Source organism: Schistocerca nitens, chromosome 1 (assembly GCF_023898315.1).
Source record: "Schistocerca nitens isolate TAMUIC-IGC-003100 chromosome 1, iqSchNite1.1, whole genome shotgun sequence".
Classification (NCBI taxonomy): Eukaryota; Metazoa; Arthropoda; class Insecta; order Orthoptera; family Acrididae; genus Schistocerca; species Schistocerca nitens.
Genome location: NC_064614.1, coordinates 363,590,793 through 363,608,322, shown reverse-complemented (window position 1 = coordinate 363,608,322; position 17,530 = coordinate 363,590,793). Strand labels below are relative to the sequence as shown.

The 17,530-nt window shown below is 40.5% G+C and overlaps 1 protein-coding gene across 1 annotated transcript in view; it reads right to left on the bottom strand.

The window, feature by feature from the left end:
- LOC126248136 (calponin homology domain-containing protein DDB_G0272472-like) overlaps positions 1-15,368 on the bottom strand; it is a 42,258-nt gene extending 26,890 nt beyond the window's left edge. Inside the window, exons 1-2 of the mRNA XM_049948878.1 lie at positions 14,627-15,368; positions 13,126-13,847 (exon numbers count right to left, since the gene is read on the bottom strand). Coding sequence (XP_049804835.1) covers positions 13,126-13,847; positions 14,627-15,368 — 1,464 coding nt within the window. The remainder of the gene's footprint in view (positions 1-13,125; positions 13,848-14,626) is intronic.
- Positions 15,369-17,530: the final 2,162 nt, after the last annotated feature.

The window sequence follows — 17,530 nt, the reverse complement described above, 5'->3', positions numbered from 1 at the left end:
AATTAAAAAAGAACATGAAATAACATCAGTATTATAAAGCAGAACATTACAATGCACAATCCGCAAAAACAAAAAAATGATAAGAGAAAAAAAACATGTTTTACAAAGTGGTTATCGCAAAAAAATTCTGTATCTTATAAAACTAATAATTTGTAGAATTAAAATAACTATGTAGCACTAATTTAATCACTCTACTATATTTTAATTAGTTAGCAAACAATGAGCACTGTGTCATTATACTGAAACTACAATAATTATGTGATTGTTACCCTTAAGGGGTTCCTCACAATAAATATGCCCCATGCAAAGGCTAATCGATCACAGCCCAATGAGAATGAATAGCAATCTGACTGATAAACGAAGCAATGCCACTTGAATGAATTTACGAAACAAAATATCACAAATCTAATACATCACACAAGAACAAACATTGATCAATAAAACAGTACAATAGTCAACATCTAAAAAAAACACCAATAAATAAAACACCTGCAAAATACAAGAGTCAAAGTCTAAAAAAAACAATAAATAGAACACCTGCAAAATACAAGAGTCAAAGTCTAAAAAAAAAACAAAAATAGAACACCTGCAAAATACAAGAGTCAGTCTAATAAACACCAATAAATCGAATCCCTGCACAACACACGAGTCAAAGTTTCTGTGACCGAAACACACGTATATGCATTGAACTAAGAACTGTATAATCACTGTTCACTGATACACTCACTAGTTCCACTGTTCCGAGGCACAATATAAGGGGTGGGGGAGGGGGGTTCGTCGCCGCAACTGTCAGTAGGGATTTTTGTCCATCTGTTGCGTGCGATCCCGCCGTCTCTGCCCTCTCATGAAGTTTCTCTTGGTGGCCCGTGTCACGTACATCTCGATTTGGTTCCATGTTTGTGTTGTCAAATTCATGCGGTATCCTCGATTGACACGCCAGGTTGATATTCCTGGGCAAGGATGACACTTAATGGCTCTTCTTTTGTGCCACCCTTAGCGACCAGAGAACATCGAACCATGATTTACTGTCGCTTGACAGTAGGCATCTGTCAGGAAATGTCGATAGGCGTCGTCGACGTCTGCAAGTTTCTCTGGACAGTACCTGTCAAAAGGCTCCACGCCCTTTTATCCCCTGTCTTTTGTCGTTTCACCGCGGCCGTCTCGTCACGGTCGCGTGCGTGTGGTGCGTTGCCAGCAGATGGATTTCCGCGCGGTGGGCCGCTCGCCCATCTCAGGTCATCGCCTTCAGGAAGGGGCGCACGGGGCGACCGCCCATTAGCTCCAGGTGCAAGGGAAAGTGTTTGCCGCGGGCCCTTCTTTTGTTGTCGACCGCCCTCCCGAAGTGGCCCGGTTGACAGCGTGTCCTGCTGGGAAACCCGCCAGTTTACAACTAGTCCGGCTGCTCCCGCTGTCTCGTAAGAGTTTAGCCGGTTCGCTTTCACGTTCTCAACTGCGTTCACAGAAATTTTTTTATCATAGTTATGTGATTACACAATGTCATACATAATACCACTTAGTATTGTCTTTCACAATTTTTAAGAACAAAAGTGAGACTTAATTTTTTTTAAATAAAAAAAATTAGATGAATCAACAATATAAAATAAAATTTAAATGACTTGACAATGTACAAAAATAAAAGTGAAATGACTTTACAATGTAAAAAAATAAAAATTAAATAAACTGACAATATAATATTTAAATCCACATCACTAATGTGGTTCACTTACGTTTTAATAAATCAAGTGCTAATTATTAATTCACTAAAATGAATAGGATTATGCCTTGTGCAAGTATAGGTCAATAGGTCAGGGCAGCATAGGGTTCACATGTTATTTACACATACACACACATGCACACCTGTTGTCTATTCTACAAACTAACTACCCATAAACATGCATTACTCAAAATTCAACTTCTATCCACTACTAGTTAAGCCAACAAGCTACTTCAATACTATTTCAGCACCGTGTATATACCACTACAACATTGTTCTAATTCGTCCTCTTCTTCACGCTCGCGGCATACGTCTTGGCACATGATAAATATGGAGAAACTTTCCTTAAACATACACAGTAAAAAGAACAATGGTTATTTACACGCCAAAACATTTATACCAGTTGACACACCTGATAAGAGACTCGCAATTATACATGTATCATACTCATATATTCACACATAAAACAGTAAGACAATTTCATCTAAAATTACGTTATCACAAGAGTTAATCACGCAGATGACTATGAGAAGGTTAAAAATATCTGCATTATACAGGTTATACTACATTTTCTTACCCATTTTGCTGCGATTTCGTTCCTTCTTTAAGTTACCTTTCGCTTCCAAATCAGTTATTTCGCCTGTGGTGGTTATTCTGAATTCATTTCTCATGAATGGCAAAATTGTGGTCACCTCTATTCTGTAAAACAGTTTCATCTTAACATATTGAACTTACAACAGACACAAAAGATCCGAATCCTCCTGCAGTTTAAATGACAAATGTTTTGCTTCATCCTTATTACCTTAAACCAAGCTTTCCTTCGGTTCCATAATCAAAATTATTTAATCTTCCTCTACCTTCAAGAGGGAAGTTTCCTCAGTACAAATCATATAGGCTGCAGTGCATCCCGCACCAGCGAAAACAGTAAGCTGTAATGCTCACAGCATCAGCAAAACACATAAACGTCGCTTTTCTAGGACAAGTATTAACGCAGAATAATTTTTCAGGCTCTGGCTCAACATCGGTGAAGACTACAAAAAGGATCCACATTTCCGTTCCATTCTCCATTTGCTGGAAAACTGCTCGTATTTGACTGCCACAATAATATTTCAGGGCGACGTAAATTACACAAACCACAATTCTTCTTTCACCTTGAAGGGAGTCAATCTACTTACGAAATCCACAGACAGCACTTTACGTACTCAGCTATAAAGAACAAAAAAAAATATATCATCAATATTAACATATCATCGCATATTGGGAAGCCAATGGTTAAACAATCGTATTATCGCATCCTGTTTTCAAGATTCCAAACTTACTCATTCCTTTCTCAGAGTTATCCTATCTTAAAATATTCATACAGCACGCATACTATAGTAAGAGATCCTCATTTATACTGACAGATATAGAATAGTAATAGATAGATAGTAGCACTGAAAGCAGAAAATCGGAAACAAGGCTACTAACAGCTGGGGACCTGGGTTTGCCAGACCCATAATACCCACAGATCGGATATTCCCCTGAGTTTTGCAATAATTCTACACAGATCTTGCTTCCCTCAGGAGCTACTCTTTTCAATTGACACAAAAAAACAACATAAACAGCATTTCACTCGTTCACAAAGAAACCTTTTATCTTCACGTTTGAATCAAACTAAATCCTAATTGCACAAGGAAAGAAAAAAAAATTAAAACATCACTTCAATCAATCACATAGAAACATCTTTATCATTATTTTTACCAACATATTATTCAAAAAGCATACGTCACAAATTTAAACTAATCAATTCTTTCTCCTCACCGTCCTCTCTACTTCTCACTGTCCTTTCTACTCATTTGCCATGTCGCTCATTTGTTCCGATTGGGCGCCTTCTGCGCTGATCGTTTGTCATTGCCGATTTTGTTCATTTCCATTTGCCGGATTATGTCTAGGGTTGGCCGGCCGAATTTCAACATTACGTGGTGCTCCGCCTACAGTCCTATTCCCACCGTATTCATCGTAGTATCGATTCTGGTTGCCGTACTTGTAGCGTTCACGATCTTGTCCACGTCCTCGATCATTTCCATTGTTCCACTTGTGTTCGCGACTGTTACCCCAGTTTCTATACGGCCGGTCCCGATTATTGTTCCGTTCGCGTCGCGACGACCAGTCACGCTGTTGATTAGTACTACGGCCACGACTGCGATCGCACTGCTGTGCCCCGTAATAACTTTGTGCCTGATTAGGCGGGCATTCTGCTGTATTGTATTCCAACTCTTGGAGAAGTGTCTTAAACGTTTCCACGTCCTCTTTGCATCGTCCCGCAAGAATGACGTGGCGCAAGTGCATCGGCAATTTGGTGATGCATATCCTAATTAGTTCCGCAGGCCCGTATGGGTCGTATAAAAATTGATTTGCCTGCAGCATGTGGTCGAATAGGCGTGCAGGGCTGCCGAAACCAGACTGGTTCAAATTTGGCAGCATAATTATACCCTATCTTGTGCCGCTTCCGACCAATAGGCGGACAGAAAGGCTTGTCGAAATTCCCGAGTGGAGTTGCAGTGACGCGCTGCCGACCTCATGCGACTCGCCGGTTCGCCTTCCAAATAGCCACACATATATTCTATCTTATGTGAACTTGCCCAGTCGGGGGGAAGACAAAACTCAAATTGCTCGAGCCATGCTCGTGGATGTATTCCTTTTTGCGAATTTCGAAATATCTCAAACTTTCTCACCGTAAGGAAATGTTTGAAATCAAATCCCCGCATTTCCTCCTGGCGAGGCCCTTGAATGTTTCTATTTTTCTCATGTCTGCCCCTCAAATTACATTCTTCCCTGTCGTCAAAATCTCCCAGATAGTCAGAAACGCCACAGTAAATTTAGAAAAGGAATTTATGCCGTAAATGACAACAGATTTAAGAAATTAAACATGAAAGGAATCCAACAGAGACCTTTCAGTAGCACATTGAGAACTACATGCGAACTAGAAGACCAAACACTTAAACGTGCTTCCTGAAATAAGACGTAGGTCTTCTTCGCCATACACGTGTCACGTGAACTGTCAGCACAAATGATTCGATAGTAACTGAAACCTTGAAGAAAATACTGGGAAACATGAAGTAATCGATTTGACATATTTGTTTTGTCGTCGTAGTTGAATATGTGATTTATAGTATCAAAACACGTGTTTTGATACAGAGGAGTATGCGTGGTTAAAACTGTGACTGGAGGTGTTAAAAGGCTTCTAGAGTGAGAACTGGACTCATAGCCCATAGGAGTAGTGGCAAAATGTAGTTCAGCTGTCACAAACCCATACGGACTGCAAAACGCAAAAGTATCAAACCGAACTCTTCTCAGTTATCTTCGTGAAGTAGGTGGATGTTCACACAGGATGACAGCGGTTCTTACAAAGAATGAGACAGGTAAGTGAACGAATATAATGGAGAAACAAACTTCGTAGGGAGTGGCTCCTCTGAAGTTCCAAGGAATCTTATTGACTTCAGTAGCACCACGCTTTTTTTCCTTAAAATAGAACTCCGGTATGTTTCTCCAGGCACCGTGTTGTTTGGCTGCTGTAGTAAACAGTTTTTTTTCTTTTCTCGCATGATCCCGTACCTGCTGCTCAGACTGGGAATCCCATGACTGTTGTAGTCATTTCCTTAAACATTTTCATGACATCTTAACAGACACCTGTAATAAGAGAACATAACTTTTCGCCGAGTTTTAATACCTTAGAATATTTATTTTATGAAATACTGTATAGTGCGTTGTAGTTATCGGAAAAATGCCTATACATTGCAAAAGTGGGGTGAAGATTTTGTTTTGTTAACTCGTCTGTATGGTTGGAAAGATTGGAAAACATAGTTTCGTGAACAAAATTTATGTTGGCTTAACATTCTGTAGTCAAAACACTCCGAAAACCTCTGCCTTCCTCCAGATTTTTTAAAAAAAACCTGTTTCTTGTGCTCCTTGCGCTTTGGCATCTATTTCATGTTTAAGAGCACAAAATATTCTACATATTTGGGTATTACGATTTTTTATGCGCCAAGTACCAAGGGCTCTACGGTTCGTCAAAAGTAACGATGTTTCAAACATTGTGCAAAACGACAAAATACCAAGTTTTGGAGCACTTTTGTTTCAGTTTCTGTTTATAAAGTAGAAATATATTATATGTTTTGTTATACACTGGAACTGACCATATCACTTCGCGGCATGCCCAGCATATATGGTATCGCTGACATAGCATAGCACTCGTTACCGCATATCACAGTCAGGTCTGACTGTGTGAAGTTTTCATTTCTTTTTCTTTTTCCCCGAAAAATGATTTTATATCAGCGCGGATAGTCTTAACTGTCGTATGTGTCACGAGGAGAGAGAAAGAGATACGAAAAGAGCAGTTCATGACAATTTCCTTGATGTAAAGTTCCACAGAAGAGATAAGGCTGTGCCCCTCGTTTCTGCGATCACTGTTATAAACTGGAAGCAGCAAAATTACTCCTGTTGATCCTTTAACTCCTTCACAAAGGTTTTGTTTAATGAAACAAATTGAAGAACAATAAATGCCTTTTTTAAAACAGCAATTTACTCCTTGTCCAACGTCTCTATTCTCAGAAAAAGCGTACTAGGAGGAACAAAATCTCCATTCTACAACGCCCTTGTTTCAATGAAGTATATGAACTCAAATGCACTGAACAAAATGTTTGTTGTTGCTGGAGGGTACTTTATACACAACGTAACATGGCCAAGAAAATTTTCCCTCACATCAATAGCCCATTTATGTTTCTTACCTGCAACGTCGTTTTCGATTTCAATTTGCTACTGTGTCTGATGCGTAAACATGCGGGGGAGAACAAGGTAGCACTAACAACGCTGAGAGAATTCGTAGGTCTCGAATACGTTCATCGGTTGAAGTTGTAGTTGAGTCAAACTAAATCCCTCAAGACAAGTTTTCCTACAACGAAAGAAACAAAAGTCACTTGATCGCAGTTATTAAAAATCAATTCAGAGAGTGTAGCATGAAAATGACCAGGCACAAGAGGATGCTGACGTTATGGTCATAACTTTTGCCATTCCAAGAATGATGATTTTGGAAGTGCGGTCATAGTGGGAGATGTTGTCCTCCTACCGCTCATGACTGGTTTAGGAGAAGATGCCTAAAACTTATTTTTTCTAAATCCAGGAAGAGGAAGCGCAGGAGATAAGTCATTTTGCACTGCATCCGGTGAGTTCCACAGCGAACAGAACGGCCAGACCCAAACTTCCATTTGTGCTACTATCTACATCCCATAGTGTTTGAATACAAATGCGTGTCCGATGGTCGTTCAATGAGCAATGTCCCACATTTTTTTCTCAGAACATATTTATTGTTAAGAGTTAGAATTTGGTGACAATACACATCAACATTTTTTCCCCATGTCTTATTTTTCTACGTAGTCTCCATCAGGTTCTATTGAAAGGGTACAGTACTGCCCGACATTGAAAATAGGTACAAAATACTTCATTATTCTTGTCAGAACAACACATTTTTTGTGTAAAAATAACTCAATTTCAATTAATGCAGCGAAGCCGGATACCAGTGTGGGAAAGAATGACAATTTATTTATTTAATTGATCGCATGTGCACTCCCACAAAGTAAATCCCTACATCCAGTTTGGTGAGATCTGTGAAATGAATGAATGTATGGTCGTCTGCTAACCACAGATAGTGAATGTGAATATATGATCATCTTTGAGTCGATCCTTTGGCCACCTTTGGTGGGACCAAAGACATGAAATTTATCAGAGCTTTGAGCGCCTGAAATGTGGCTGACCAATAGGGTACCAAGGTGTTTCCCCCACCTCGACAGAGATGGGAGATGACCTAGAGAACGGCCATATTTCAGCACTCTGCCGCTGGATCTTCTGCTGTTAAGACCTGTTTTTGTTGTTCTCCGTAATGACGAAAGAGTGGAGGCATGGTATGCATGTGGAATATTTAAGAGTAGTTTGAAATAATAATTTCTCTATCTCAGGAACTTTTGTGGGGAGAATTAAATGTCAGGCAGGTAATATTAAGGGGATTGTAGTAATCTTAAGAAGTGACCAACGGTCACAATGAAACCACGTGTAGCTATAAGTTGAAATACTTCCGTGTGCTTAAGTTAAGCTGAATTACTAGCGCGTGTACAATAAGTTGAAATATTTAAGGAATAGCGTGTGTATCATAAGTTGAAATATTTAAGAAATGGCGTGTGCAGGACTTGAAATTAGAGACGAGTACTTCCACGTGGTGAGTACTGTATGAGCCTCAATCTGTGTATGAGACAAAGGATAAAGAGAAGTACTCGTCCATGGTATCAGTTGAGGACTCGCGTGTGTGCTTAATATTAAACAGCATGATATGATTCCGTGTGACGCTAGATTTAAACTCTGAGAGAGAATCAAGGTGAGTCGGCCGTCTATCCAGCAACGCCACTTGGCATGCATTGCACAGGAAGACGTGCATTTATCTCCGGAGTTCACAGTAGGAAAGTAGAATTACAAAGTGGGGCAGTGTCGTGTGAAACTGGGATAAATATTGATTGAAGTGGGAAAGCTGAAAGTGATAATGTTGTAACCATTCTTTGTGAAGTATTTCATATTGTTGTGTGGTGTATGTCATGTAATTTGGGTATGTGTGGTTTGCATGGGAGAGTAGCAAGGTAGTTTCAAAAGATTGGCGGGTTATGCATGTTCTTTCGGTACTGCTCGGTCTGGAGGAAAGTTTCGTGATGATGATTGTGAGAGTCGAAGTGTGAGGTATAATAAAAGATCCACCATCCTATCCAGAAAGTGCACTGTAGCGGTATATAAATTACGAGACCATAATATAGAGATTCACTAATGTAAAGCCATGCCCACTAGGCGGAATTTTTCATATGTTATTGTTGTAGGTTATAGAATTTGTGTGTTTATGTTAGAGAATTTATCGGAATAAATCAGATAGTGAAAAGAAAGAGATTGGTAGACTTTTCCTTCAAATTGTATGTTGTCATAATGTCCCGAATTTATAATGTGTGCGCCATTCATATTCAGTGGGATGGCCACGTGTTAATAAAAGCTGTTAAATAAAAGACAAAAAGAAAATGTGGTATTGCCAGTGCGTAGTGTACAGTCAGAGTTCTGTAAATCACTGATAGTCAGATATGCGTTTCCGTTGCGTAGTAATCATTTAGGAGGACAACTTGTAACTAAGTGTGAGTACTAGAGTTCATGTTACTCGTCAAATAACAAAGAATCCACTCGCTTGGCAGACCACTCATCTTGCAGGCCTGACTGCTTGATGCCACAGTATGAGCAAGGCAAGTGGGTGCCTCTCATAATTTCAACCCTGCCAGGATAATTTGCTGTTAGGGTTTGCTGTTAAGATTTTTTTTATTTTTTTGATGGAATATATTGTGATAACGCTAAGAAGTAAAACTTTTTCTGTTTTGTAACACTCCCGATTCTGGTTTTAGTTATCCGCTCGTTCGCGGATCTGAATAGCCGCCCAAAATTAGATAATTAATTAATGTGACCGTGTACCTAATGGGCTAGCAATCGGATTGGACTGCTCAGGAGGTGTTACATTCCGTACTGTCCTGCCAAATGTGGTAATAAGTATGGTTTGGTGGTAATGAGGACAGCAAACACAGTTTCACAGACAAGATCTATATTCTCAGCAAGCACAAAATAAGGAGACAGCCACTGCCTTCGTCAATACACTGTTAATGACGGCTAATCTCATCACAGGTCTCTTTAGTTATTGTTAATCGTCACACGCAAATCCAATCACTGTAATCCAAGTAATGCCGGCGCGGTAGACGCGGGAGTATAATAGCGGCACTCAAATATCACTAATATCACTTTATAATAAAACTTCCTCACTTTTCCGCATAATACTGATACAAAGGGGTTTAAACCACGGCGTTGGCCACTCCCTTTGCCGGTAATTTGTATTAATTTCTGCTGGCTTTTGCACAGCTATGCCCGCCTCGCGGGAACCTAACACACCCAGACTCGGCACTCCATCCAACTAACTTCGCACTGCTCTCCGCCCAGTTATTCCCGCCTCGCGGGAATCTACCCACGCCGTCCACTCGGCACTCCGGGGAATCCCCTCTAGCTCACGCGTCCTGCACACACTACTCGATATTTGCCCTGTCGACCTGTGTGAGCGCAAATTTTAATAGTAAGGGCCTGCGGACCCCTTACATCCCCGCCCTCAAAAACTTCTTTTGAACCGCAGGTGAAAAAGAATCGGCAAGGGATTTAAAACATAGTTACATTTGAATCAAAACATGCAATACAAATCATTAATGAATTTACAATTTGTCAAAATAATCCTGGACTCGGGTAGTGGGCTGCCTCCACAACAATTTCTACAAAAAGGTTATTACATGACATAAATGGCATTGTTCAAAATTACAAATTTTCATTTTAACCAGCAAGTCGTCTATAGTCCAATATCAAAAATGAAAACATACACAACATATACACTCAAAAATTCCTTACCTAAATACAGAACATATGGATTATTATTTCAACATAGTTATTACAAGTTTTATATTCATTCTGAGATAGTCTTTGACATGAAATATGCAAGTCTAATTGTAATATGTCACAAAGCCCAAATGTAAATAAACACTTCCCTCTTTCAATTTTCCATTCTATAGCTAATTGTCCTAATATATTCTACGCCACTACTTCAAGGAGTTTAGACACTCTCAGTTCATTCATTCACCCTAGTCGAGTTCCTCCTCCTCACCTGGGTTATTTCCACTCTCGTACGAGTAGTACCTTTTTATGCTCCCCACATGCTCTTTGCCATGCACTCTCTTTGTCCGTGCATATTCCAATTCCACAGTGTTAGGATGACTAATTTTTATAATACTGTATGGTCCTTTATAAACATGGTTAAACTTATGTATCTCAGAGTTTATTTTCTTTGATTTAGCATGAACCTTTACTAATACCAGATCTCCTACTCGGTAAGTTATTGGTTTCACTAGTTTGTTGTGTCTTTCCTGTCTTTTCCTGGCCTTCTCCTTCATACTTAATTCCACCAGCTCCAATTTCCTCTCCCAGGTCAATGAACTCCCTGGTGGGTAGACTACCAACTCACGAAAAATACTATCGGGTTCCTGGTTGAGCAATACTTCACATGGTGCAAACCCAGTGGAATCATGTGGGAGATGATTCCTAACCCGCTCAAATTCTTCCAGATATTCCTTCCATGAACCATGCTTCCTATGACAGTAGGTGCGGCATAAACGGTTCAACTCTTTCATGGTTCGTTCCGCTGGGTTAGAAGCGGGCCTATATCTAGAAATGGCAATTTGTTCTATTCCGTGCTCCCTTAGCATCTCTGTCCATTCCTTTGATCTGAATTGTGACCCATTATCACTCAATATTCGCCTAGGAATACACACCTTTTGAAAATAGTCTTTTTCAAATTGGTTAATGATGGCTCTACTAGTAGCTTTCTTCAACGGGTAAAATTTTATGTACTTGGAAACCAGTTCTTCCGCTACTAAGATTTGTGTATAATTCCCTCGTGAGGCAGGAAGTGGCCCAAATAGATCCACTGCGACTATGTCCCGAATTGCTGTTGGTACAATTGGATGCATATATCCTTTGTGTTGTACTGTGGTCGTCTTAGATTTTTGACAGGTGTCACATGTACTCAGTATTTTACGTATACGCCTTCCCATGTTGTTGAATGCACAATCTAATTTCAATTTTTCCAGGCACTTTTTCGGTCCATAATGCGCATTACTGTAGTGCGTATACCAAATTAATTTTTGTACCACATGCTCCGGTATACAGAGCTTCCAGTTCTCTTCACTCTCCTTGTTCCTTTTATAGAGTATTCCATTGTGAATATAATAGAATGTGCGAATTTTTTCTTCTCCTGCACACCTGTATTTGTTTTTAATTGTCTTTAATTTCTCGTCTTCGTTTTGTTCCCTGCGCACATTCCTTAGGAACTTTCTTATAAACTCTTCACATTGTACTCCTTTCATCAGGTTGATTCTAACTCCTTCTCCTTCCGGCCTGTCCAACAACATTCCTCTTGAGTCAGCTGGTAATCTTGACAAAGCATCAGGTATTATGTGTGTTGCTCCTGGTTCATAAATTATTTCGAAATCATAGTCTTGTAGTGCTAAGGCCCATCGCGTTAGTCTACTATGCCTTAATTTGCTCGTAGTCAGAAACGTAAGGGCCTTGTGGTCAGTCACGACCTTCACATGTCTCCCGGCCAAATAATATCGGAAACGTTTAAATCCCCACACAATTGCCAGTGCTTCCCTTTCAGTAATTGAATACTTTCTCTCCCAAGCATTTAAACTCCTGCTACCGAATGCTATTGTTCTTACTCTCTCCCCTTTTTCACTCCTCTCTACTTGGTATAAATGTATTCCTAGTCCATAGTCCGAACTGTCTGCTCCTAAATAAAAATCCTTGGAAAAATCTGGGTGGTACAAGATATCTGCACTATATAGTGCTTCCTTAATATTCTCAAATTCGGTTTGACATTCCGCATTCCAATGCCACGGCATCCTTGCCTTGGTTAATTCTCTCATATTCGGTGCATTAAGCATGGGTCCTTTGATAAACTTCCTATAAAACTCATACACCCCAAAGAATGCTCGCAACTGTTTCTTACTATGGGGAGCCGGAAAATTCCTAATAGCCTCCAATTTACTAGGATCAGGATAGATACCCTCCTCGGATATTATATGGCCCAGAAATTTTATCCTTGATTTGCCAAATTCCGACTTATCCAGGTTTACAGTTACTCCCGCGGTTTCAAAAGCTGCCAAGATTGCATCCAGTCTATCCAAATGCTCTTCCCATGATTCGCTTGCTATCAAGAGATCATCCACGTAGACAGTGACTTTTTTAAGTAACTCTTCACCTAGTATCTTATCCATCGCTCTTATAAACTCAGACACTGATACGTTAAGTCCAAATGGCAACACTCTAAATTGATAGCACCTTCCTCCATAAGTAAATGCTGTATACTGGCGAGACTCTGTGGCTAATGGTATCTGCCAGTACCCAGCAGTCAAATCGATACTACTCAGCACCTTTGCTCCTCGGAATTTTTGAATCAGTTCTTCTATGGTTTCTGGTTTGTCTCTCTCCGGTTCGATGATTTTGTTCACCGTCCGGGCATCCAAAACTATCCTTACTTTTCCATCTTTCTTATCGACAACAAATAGGGGGTTGTTGTATTGACTATTGGCCCGTTCGATAACCCCAAGGTCCATCATCCTCTGTATTTCTTCATCTACTGCTTTTCGTTTTGCCTGGGGAATGGGATACTGTTTTATATTGAATGGTTTATGGTTCCTTATTTTTAATTTACATTCCACTCCTTGCATGATACCTGGCCGCTGAGAAAATACTCTACAATGCTTGTATAATACTGCAGCTAATTTCTTCTTAGCCCTCTCATCTAGGTGCGTCATTTCCTCCAATTTTTTTCTGATTTTGTCCTCTTTATATCTATCTTCTCGTGCTAGTCCCTCAAGGTATATCAACACTTCTGCTACTGGTTCCTCTTCCCCGTATCCCGTGGTGGTTTCCTCTTCGTGACATAAATTTATTCTTCTGAATTCTTCCTCTTCCTCGATCGCATTTCCCTCAGCAAATTTCAACCTCTTTTCTTCGCCCTTTCTTCCTTTAACTTTGATAGTACCTTCATCAAAACTCACTACTGCATCAACTTCATTTAACCAATCTATCCCTAAAATAATCGATGTGTTCAATCCGGTAACTACCAAAAATGTTGCTTCATATTCTTCTTCCTCTATCTCGAATGTAATTAATACTTGTTCTTTAATAGGTTTACTCTTTGCACCTACTGCGTTCACGATCCTCACTCCACTCACTGGGAAACTAGGCAAGTTAACCTTCGCTTTTAGTATCTGTTCATACAATCTTTTGGATATTGCATATGCTTCACTTCCTGTATCAACTAATGCTTCGATGTTCAGCCCACATAACTTGATTCCTATCATGGGTAACCTGGGTTCTTTGGGAATCTCACTTCTTTCTTCTAGTAGATCTTCTCTGAGGTCTCCACCATCGTCATGTCTCAGTAAGTTTATTCTGGTCCTCGTAGCTCTCACTCCCGATCGGACCTCATCTGGAGTGTCATTCAGTTTTCCGGTCTCTCCTCTTCTTCTATATGCACCGCGTCATTTATTCGCCTATCCCATCTTCTCTCGTGATCTCTTGGTTCTTCATTTCCCCTCCAATCATTTCTCCATTGCCGTCCACCACCACGGTTCCTGTATCCATAACCGCCACCTCTTCCTCTATAATTAGACGAATTATTGAAATGATTCCTTGGGTCATTACCTCCCTCTCGATTTTGAACATTAGGTTGATCGTATCCCTGTGCTCGAACAGATTCCAGTTGTTCCAGTATCTTCATCAACGCCTCCCTATCTTCAATCAGACTCCCGGATATAGTTTCTTGCATTCTGTGATTCAACCTTCTTTTTATTGCCGATATCATTACGTCATCACTCAGGGGTTGTTCCAGGGTCTCGTTCAATTCCCACAAATGTTCAGCAAACTCTCTCAACGTTCCCCTCCATGTACTAAGTGATTTGCGATGGAGTAGGTCCTCAATTGCTGCACATTGATGGCTTTTAGACCAGTATCTCTTTAAGAATTCCTCCTCAAATTGGTCATAACTTGTAGTCCCTTCCTTCTTCCTGACTCCCCAAGTGAAAGCCTCACCTTCCATTCTATCTATTGCGAATTGAATCTTGTCTGAGTCCTTAAGATGTACTGGAAGAACTCCTTTTAGCCATTTCATAAATATCCTTGGGTGCAACCCTCCTTTCGGTCTAAATTTCTGTCCTGTATTACTTTGGATGCACCGATTATCACTGCTCATCAATGTAATGACCTTACCTTCCCCAACAGCTAAGGTGGCATTGCTAATTCGTCTATCAATTTCCTCTGTCTTGCTTTCCAAATGCTGCACTCCCTGTTGTAACTGCTTGACCTCCATTTCCACCCTCTTATTATCCTCTTTTAGTTGTATGGCTACAGCATCTCTTAGATTTACTGCCCATTGTCTTTGCTTTTCTCCTATCCCATTAACCGCCTCGTTGCATTGTTTCTGCATCTGTGCCACCTCGGCGATTCGGTGATTGCAATTTGTTTCCACTTTGTTGATTCTTTCTCCCAACTCGGCTTTCGTTTCTTCAACATCGTCTTCTATCTTTTTTGTTAACTTTTCTTCCACCTTCTCCACGTCTCCCTGGACTTGGTTTATGTTCCTCTGTAGCTTCCTCTCTCTTTCGTCGATGTCCATCTTCAGTCGTTCTTGTAACTCCTGCATCTCCTTCTTCAAATTATCTTCCATCTTCATTTGTGATGTTTTGATCTCTTGTAAATCTTCCTTTAGTGATTCTCTCGTTTCTTGTGAATTCCTTTCTAACGATGCATTAGTTTCTTGTAAACGCTTCTCTAACGATTCTCTTGTTTCTTGTGAACTCTTCTCTAATGCTGCTCTGAATATTCTTCCTTCTTCTCTATTTTCTTGTAACTCTTCCTTTAATGATTTGCGTAACCTTTCTTCCCTCTCTCTCGTTTCTTGTGCATTCCTTTCTAACGCTTCGTTATTCTTCTTTATTAAGTCTACCAACATCGACCACCTATCAGCATCCTCTGAAACTAGCCTAGCTCTCATCGCTTGTTCCGGTGTCTCAGGATAACTAGTTGAATGTGCTGCTGGGCTTCCTAATGACAATCCACAATCACTAATTCCTGAATCATCTCTGTCTCTCTGTCCTACCCCTTTCCTTTCAACTACTGCCTCACAGACCTGCCTATCTTCAGTAGACATGTTTGGTTTATATTTAATGCCCAGGCAAGTAATACAAAATGATCTCCAATAACCCAAAACACTCCTAATTACCCTGAACTACTCAAACAGTACCTGCAATCCTTTCAGTTAATTCCCAAAATAATACCACATGCACGAGTATTGAACATAACAGCTCTCAAAAACCTAAATTTCCAATAACAATTTCCACATACACAATTTATGTAAAAATGTTTTGAATAAGATAATCATAACACTCACAAAATTTAAAAATGCAAATTCATCAAAACAATTATCATTTATACAATGCAGTGTGCACAAATAGGCATGCTAGACTTCCGAGTATGTTTCGCAACTTTTCTGAAATTACTACAATTTAGCATTTTCCTTAACGTGAATATCAGTTAAAACTGTTTATTTATCACGAAGACTGCACACTGCAATTTACTGTTAGGTTAACCCGTCGGCTCCACTCACCAACTGACGTTACCGCGAGTCGCGATGTTTTGACGTTTTAGATGGGCGTGGTCATGCCGCCGCTGGAGCTCGTGTGAAGGCGACGTAGTTCCCCGTCGGCCGCTCCGTGGCGCTGTAGGCGGACGTAGTTTGTAGTTCGGCCGCTAGATGCCGGGACTGCGCTCGTCGTCTCGAAGTTGCGTCGCTCGCCGTGCTGTCGTGTGAAATCACCTCGCGGATCGAAGCTCTTTGGTGCAACTGCTACGTGGCTCTGCGTGACGTCACTCACTACTTGCGTCGCCACAATATGTTATCGTCAGCATACCAGTTTATGGGTCCACACGAAACCGTCCGATTTTCACTGTGCAAAAAACAATTTCAGTCAATTTGTTATTATTAAGCACCTTTCTAACAACTTTTGTGACGAAATCTTAGCTCGTTTTGTTATTTTACTGTTCACACGTGTCTTTCTTTAGTATCCACTTTTCACAGTTTTTCGCGCGGATTTTCGCGTTTGCACTTTACAACACAGTTTAATATAGCCCACAAAACAGTTTAGTCACAATCTTGCGATATTATTACTTCGTATTGTTCAAAAAAATGCACTGTTCCTTATCGCGATTTTAACGCTCATGCACTGTCCCGATTCCACATTGAAAAATTGGTAACACTTCGTCCGAAATTTGCACTTGTTCTTTTCACGGTAAGCCAACTGTGTTAACACGATTCGTCCGAATATTGCAGTTGTCCTTTCACGGCTCGCCAACTGTGTAACACTGCGTTCGAAAATTGCATTAGAGCCCAAGTCCTGTCACGGTCGCCAACTGGTGTAACACTCCCGATTCTGGTTTTAGTTATCCGCTCGTTCGCGGATTTTTGATGGAATATATTGTGATAACGCTAAGAAGTAAAACTTTTTCTGTTTTGTAACACTCCCGATTCTGGTTTTAGTTATCCGCTCGTTCGCGGATCTGAATAGCCGCCCAAAATTAGATAATTAATTAATGTGACCGTGTACCTAATGGGCTAGCAATCGGATTGGACTGCTCAGGAGGTGTTACATTCCGTACTGTCCTGCCAAATGTGGTAATAAGTATGGTTTGGTGGTAATGAGGACAGCAAACACAGTTTCACAGACAAGATCTATATTCTCAGCAAGCACAAAATAAGGAGACAGCCACTGCCTTCGTCAATACACTGTTAATGACGGCTAATCTCATCACAGGTCTCTTTAGTTATTGTTAATCGTCACACGCAAATCCAATCACTGTAATCCAAGTAATGCCGGCGCGGTAGACGCGGGAGTATAATAGCGGCACTCAAATATCACTAATATCACTTTATAATAAAACTTCCTCACTTTTCCGCATAATACTGATACAAAGGGGTTTAAACCACGGCGTTGGCCACTCCCTTTGCCGGTAATTTGTATTAATTTCTGCTGGCTTTTGCACAACTATGCCCGCCTCGCGGGAACCTAACACACCCAGACTCGGCACTCCATCCAACTAACTTCGCACTGCTCTCCG